The 6,469-nt window shown below is 46.7% G+C and overlaps 1 protein-coding gene across 1 annotated transcript; it reads right to left on the reverse strand.

The window, feature by feature from the left end:
• Positions 1–1,222: 1,222 nt before the first annotated feature.
• On the reverse strand, positions 1,223–3,150 carry LOC127567976 (probable G-protein coupled receptor 139). Its single transcript, XM_052011218.1, has 2 exons — positions 3,069–3,150; positions 1,223–2,088 (listed from the first exon to the last, which is right to left on the reverse strand). The coding sequence occupies exons 1-2, from the start codon at positions 3,148–3,150 to the stop codon at positions 1,223–1,225; spliced, it is 948 nt and encodes a 315-aa protein (XP_051867178.1).
• Positions 3,151–6,469: the final 3,319 nt, after the last annotated feature.

Consider the following 6,469-nt stretch of genomic DNA (forward strand, 5'->3'; position numbering starts at 1 on the left):
CTGGGGCAGAGAGCATCGATCTGCAACAACTGCACCTTCCCTGATGCAAAAGGGGCTCTTAAATCATGGTGAGAAATTGGAAGAGGAAATCGATTGTCAGAATGGAGAAATGAGGAGATGGTAAAATTGTTGTTCCAAGAGCTTTCAGTGATCCACCGATCAACTGGGATGGCATAGAGTTGGTCTGTGTTAGCATGGATTTGTTTAGTGCAGGTTGAGTATGAAATACCTGATTTTTTGAGGAAATAACAAGAAGGTCACTACCTGAAGCGGTGGAAGAGGCAGAAACCAGTCTCACATTGAAACCTTCTTTGAATGTGGACTGAAGAGCTGTGAGCTGCAGGGATATGGATCTTATGATTCTTTCAATAATGTGCATGGATTCTGTGGCCCAAAGTACCTTTGCCGGATGCTGTTTGTTGCTCTGTTGTTGTCCTCGGGATGATCAGTCACAGAAATTGTCTCTGGTTCCTCATCTCCTTCACTCTCCAGTTTATTCCACTTCTAAATCCATCCAGAGTCTCTCCAACCTTGGAAAAGCCGTTTCCAAACTGTTCTCACTGACAGCTCCCAATAACTCCGATTATCAGACCACCCAATGAACAGGGTTTGGACTGAGAGTATTTCTCAGACCCTCTTCATTATTTATCCATACATTCCACATTCCCATGGAACAGATTTTCAACTTAAAACCAGTCCACACAGTGGAATTCCTCGTGTTTCACTGGTCTGATGAATACAAAGTATTGGGGAGACCTTGCCTTTGTGGGCTTGTGTAAAGTAAGTGATGGGGAGGTGAACGTCTGCTTTCCATCTCTCTCATTGGTCAGTGGAGATAAAAGGCAGCAGAGTTGGAGAACCAGGGAGTGACTCTCCACCAGCCGTTTCGGACTGGTGCACAAAGCTAAGGTCAACCCATCAATGCCCTTCCTCAACCAGTTTCTTCCATTCCCTTCAAACCCACTCATTTCACTCTGTGGAATTCATGTCATTGCATCCATTGACTGCATTTTATCAAACCTTGTTGAATATAACCAATTTTCCCATCAAAACACAGATAAAAAGCTTTCCTTATTTTCTGAAGGGTGTTGTATGAATCCAGGTGAATCCTCCAGCTGACTATAACGTGGATGTTCTGATTCTCATTTTCAAAGCTCATTGACTTGTTTCTTCAACCAGGATTTTGCTGGTCAGGAACGCTAACGTTCCCACCAATCCCAGGTTATATCTTCCAGCTCTCTGCCGAACTTTTCAGGATGGCCGTAAAGGGATATTTCACGGTATTTATCACCTCCTCCCGGAACTTCCTCTGAGTGACGGCATAAATAAACATGTTGGTGCAGGAGCTGAATAACTGAAGCATTTCTCCCAGGTAATCTCCCACAAGTTTAGAAGCTGTCATTAAGAAATACTGTACAGTAATTTGCTCAATTGCTAGAATGACCACCCGTGTCATCCACAACAGGATAAAACTGGCCGATATGGCGAAGAGCAAAATGATGGATCTTCTTCGATTCTTCATCTCTGGGTCGTCCTTCCCTTCCCCGTTCCGCTGCCCCCTCAGTTTCCTGCGGACTACACCGGCCATCAGGATGTGCCTGACAGTGATGGCATTGAGCAGCAGGATCAGCACGAAGGGGACGACTGGGGTTAAAATGCGGTGCCCCCAGTCAAAGGCGGCCCACACGGGGGAATAGACGAACTCAATTGATGCCCAGCAGATATGAATCTTGTACGTGAAGTACCACGGGATGTTGGTTAACACACTCAGCACACTCACCACTGCAATAACGGTGGCTGCACCTTTCTCAGTGCAGTATCTGGTCTTCAGCTTCTGGAAGCAAATGGCCACTGTACGGTCCAAGGTGAAAGCAACAGTGAGCCAGACGGAGCAAGCCACGGACACGTAACCCATGGTATGTATGATGTTGCACTCAGGAGTGTAATAAATTAAATATATCCGGATCAGAATGACTTGAAACACGACGACCAGTAGATCTGCTACGGCCATTGCCTCAAGATACCAGGTGACACATTCGGAGAGTCCGCACCGCCCCCGCGATAGTGTTACAATTGCGACCACATTAGCTGTGAATTTTAGAAAAGCAAACAACGCAAATTTGTCAAGTGAAGGGGAGCAAGTGGAGTCTTTGTGAAGTGTTGCAGGTTTAACAGGTGACATGAAGTAAATGGGGAGGCCAAATGGGTCAACAGATAAATTGTCAATGAAACACAAGGTGTAACGAGTTTGGAAATGGGTCGCCTTCCTCTCTCCCCCTCATATTTTTGACTGATTGCGGCCACTTCCTGCTCACACCCTGAATTGGAAATTTTCAGCGATTTTGCTGCCATTTCCAGCCGTCCCTCACCAACACGGTCAGTCCCCAGCTCTTCACTTCCTGTCTTTTCTATCTCCATTTCTAGGGACGGGACAGTGAACGAGATCCACTGGAGACACCTTTTGTTTAGCAAAGGGGAGGGAAGCTGGAGAAATCCGTGAGTTCCAGACTTGGACAAGGGGCACCTGAGGGACAGTTGGAGTTGAAGGGTTAGTTTCAACTGTGGCCCCATTTCAAAGGAACTTCATTGGAGCTAAGGTGTTTGGGGAATCCTGTGTTGGTTAAAGGTGCTACATGAATGCACATTCAAAATGTTCACACACTATGTTCACGAGCATAATTTAACAACATTGAAGGCCTTGGATGAATAATCTTACATTGCAGACAGTGATATCAACCAATATGGGTCAACTGACATATAATATATCGTATCCTCTGGGTACATTGGAAACAAACCAGCAAAACCTGGACATCAAGAAATATGTTGTTAGTTGGGATCCAGCGCCCGACCAGTGCAAACCCGAAGGTGCGGGATGAAGGAGGCTGACCCAATAATTCGGAAGCCTGGCAGATGTGGCCGAGAGGCAGCAAGTGAAATCAGGGAAGAAGAGAGGAATATCAGTGGTCAGTCAGAGCTGGAATAACAGTCATAAATAAACAAAGCTGAACAAATCCAACAGCAAGTTCCACATCAGACCTGTCAATGTGGCAATGGTTAGAATGACTTACAGAGAACTCCAATGACTGCAAGGACGCGGTAGTAATAAGGTCTAAAATCATTGAAGAAGTAGATTACATCATCTATCCTCATGTTTTGCAGCAAACAACAATGTCCTTCGGCAGGGAAGAGATTTAGTTGACACTCTGAGTCCACTCACTCAGTGAAGGCCTTTATTTATACAGGCAGGTGGCATCCACAGGGACCAATGGATGACATGATCATTGTTAGTTACTGGGATCAAAATAAACACATTACCACATTAGCACCATGTCTAAAACATCAATTTGTAAATGATTAACAGAAACTAGTCAGATGCACTTGGTGTACAAGCACTGGGATGGAAACTCAAGGTCACAGAACTGGAAACACAAAAGAGACTGTTCAACTTATCCTACCTGCTGTGGGCTTGTAACAGTGATCCACTCCCACCTTCTTCCCTCTCCTGTCCCCATATCTTTCCCACTTGGCAAGTCTTCAATGGATTCTCCTCCCTGACCCCACACACACTCACATGGAGCAATCTCCCAGCCTCTGCATTCCTGCTCTTGGTGATGAATTAAATTGATCTTCTCTGTCATCATTCTCCATCTCCCTCAGCAGCTCTGGCAGATTGAGGCACATTTTCCTGGTTTAGGAGCAGCAAAATGTTCAAAGTGTCAAAAACATTCAACCTGTCAATATTTCTGGTGAACATTTCCCACTTGAAGTTGCTGAACACTCATTTACAATGGAAGCTGCCGGTGTGAATGTGTCACTGCGGAGTTACATCCTCCCACATGGAGATTCTGCAGTTCCTCTCCTGACAGGAGTGAGGTGGGAATGCAGCAAGGAATGAATGAAGAGAGTTGGGAATGTGTTGAGGTTAGACTGGAAGATGGTGGGAATGGAGTGATGTGGGAACACGTTGAATTGGGACTGGAGTGAGTCTAATGCCTTCAAAGTGGGATCTTGCTGAGTGGGGTCTTTGCCAGTTGAGTGCGGAGCTGCTGCCTCTTTATAGAATTCCAGCAGTGGGTTGTTCAGTGAATGATGGTCTGCCCAGGTCATTACACTCACGTAACTGTGAACCTATTGCGTCCCAATATCCCTCCCAGACCTTAAATGTCTTTCCCCATATCCTCAGGGTGTGAGGCCTGGTTCCGACTTCCCCACTATTGGGAACGTTCTCCCTGTACCTGGTCCGTCCACTTCCATCAGTTTTATAAGTTGGGTGAGGTCCTATCTCATTGTTCTGAACGTGAGCCAATGTCGGCCCAATCATCCTGATCTCTCTTCGTACATCAGTCCGAACATCTCAGCAAACAGGCTGATCAGCCTTTGCTGAACTCCCTCCATAGTAGCAACATCCTTCCTCAGATAAGGAGACTAAATCTGCCCACAATACTCAAGGTGCGGTCTCACCAAGACCCTGTACCATTGCAGTACGTCACCCCTGCCCCTGTACTCCAACCATCTCACTCACTGGGCCGATGTACAATTTGCCTTCTTAACTGCCTGCTGTAGCTACATGCTTATCTTCGGTTCGTTTCCCCCACAGATGCTGCTCGACCCATTGAGTTCCTCCAGCAGCTTGTGTCTCCCTCATTTTCAGTGACTGGTGCACAAGGACATCCAGGTCTCACTGCACCTCCCCCTTTCCCAACCTCTCACCATTAGACATTGATCTGCCTTTCTGTTTCTGCCCCCACTGTGGACACCCTCCCACTTACCCACATTATACTGTGCCCACCATGTCTCTGCCCACTCACTCGACCTGTCCCAGTCACACTGGAGCCTCTCTGCATCCTCCTCACAGATCACACTCCCACCCAGCTTTGTGTCAACCACAAATGTGTCCACATAACATTTAATTTCCCAACCTGACCCATGAATATATACAGCTGGGTGTCGAGCACTGAACCCTGGAGTATCCTGCTAGTCACTGCCTGTCACTCTGGAAAGCACCTGTTTATTCTTCCTCTTTGTTTCCTGTTTACCACCCAGCTCTCCATCCGTCTCAGTACATTTCCCCCAGACCCATCTGCTTTCATGTTGCACACTTGTCTCTCACATTGGGCCTCATCGAAAGCCTTGTTAAAATCCAAATATCTCACATCCACTGGTCCTCCCCCATCTTTCTCCTCATTGCATCCTCAAAGGGTTCCGGTAAATTTGTGAAACATGAGGTCCCTTTCATAAATCCATGTGGACTTTGACCAATACGGCCTCTGGTTTCTAAATGCTCTGCTTCTGTATCTTTAATCATGGAGTCCAGCATTTTATCACCACTGATGCCATGCTAACAGCTCTACAAGTCCCTGTATACGCTCTCCCTCCTTGGGTTACATGATCTGCCCTCCAATCCATAGGAACTGATCGAGAGTCTGAGGAATGTTGAAAAATGACGGCCAATGCAACCACTATTTCTGGAGGCTCTTCCTCAGGTCCTCTGGGATGCTGAACATGGACCCTTGGGCTCTTCTCAACCTCAATCCCATAAATTTCACAAATGGTCACAAAGTCCAGGCAAACCCATGCTGGTTACTCTTGTCTCTAACTGTGCAAGATTGAGAAAATGAATGAGACATTGGGGACCTGACAAGAACAAGGTGATGCATTTTGGAAGGTCAAATAAGGGTCGGACAGACACAGTTTTGGGTCGGTTCCAGGGAGTGTTGATAAAATGGTGGATCTTGGGTTAAAAGTCCATAGATGCCTGAAAGTGGCAGCATAGGTGGATAAGGTGGTGAAGAAATGGTGTAGAATACAAGAGCATGGACCTAATGTAACAACTTTATAAAAGGTTGGTGAGGCCACCCCTGGAGTATCGTGTGCAGTTCTGGTCACCACACTACAGGAAGGATGTGATTGCACTGGAGAGGGTGCGGAGGAGACTCACCAGGACGCCTGGATTGGAACATTTCAGTTACAAAGATCATTTGGATAGAGTGCAAAGTTTTTCACTCTGGAGCAGTGGCCTTAAGTGTGACCAGATTGAAGTCTACAGAACTCTGAAAAGTATAGATGGGGGAGATTGTATGAAACTTTGTGATGTCTAAAACAATTCTCCCAACATGGGGTGGGTAGTGAGTGGGGTGAGGTGTCAAAGGCTCTCTTGTCTGCCATGGGAGAGGGTTTCCAGTTCCTTCTCACTGGGCTGAAAGGAGCAGGTAATGTAAGCACGTGGCTTCACACATGTTGGGGGCAAGACAGTTGGAGGAGATGCCATTAACAAGAGAACAGAGGTGGATCGCTGTGCAGATGCCCTCACCTGAGAGAGGCAGATGAGATAAGGGTGAATGGACAATCTTCCTTGTACCTTGTTGTCCTTGGCAGTAGAGGCTGTGGGTTTGGGAGTTGCTGTTGGAGCAGCCTGGGCAAGTAACTGCAGTGCATTTTGTAGATGGTTCACACTGCAGCCACTGTGTGC

Source organism: Pristis pectinata, chromosome 3, assembly GCF_009764475.1.
Source record: "Pristis pectinata isolate sPriPec2 chromosome 3, sPriPec2.1.pri, whole genome shotgun sequence".
NCBI lineage: Eukaryota > Metazoa > Chordata > Chondrichthyes > Rhinopristiformes > Pristidae > Pristis > Pristis pectinata.

Bases quoted from the DNA above. Each gene is read 5' to 3' on its own strand.
- LOC127567976 (XM_052011218.1), bottom strand. From the start codon at position 3,150: ATGAGGATAGATGATGTAATCTACTTCTTCAATGATTTTAGACCTTAT. The intron at 2,089-3,068 runs GTAAGTCATTCT...TAAAATTCACAG, and splicing joins TGCAGTCATTGGAGTTCTCT to CTAATGTGGTCGCAATTGTA.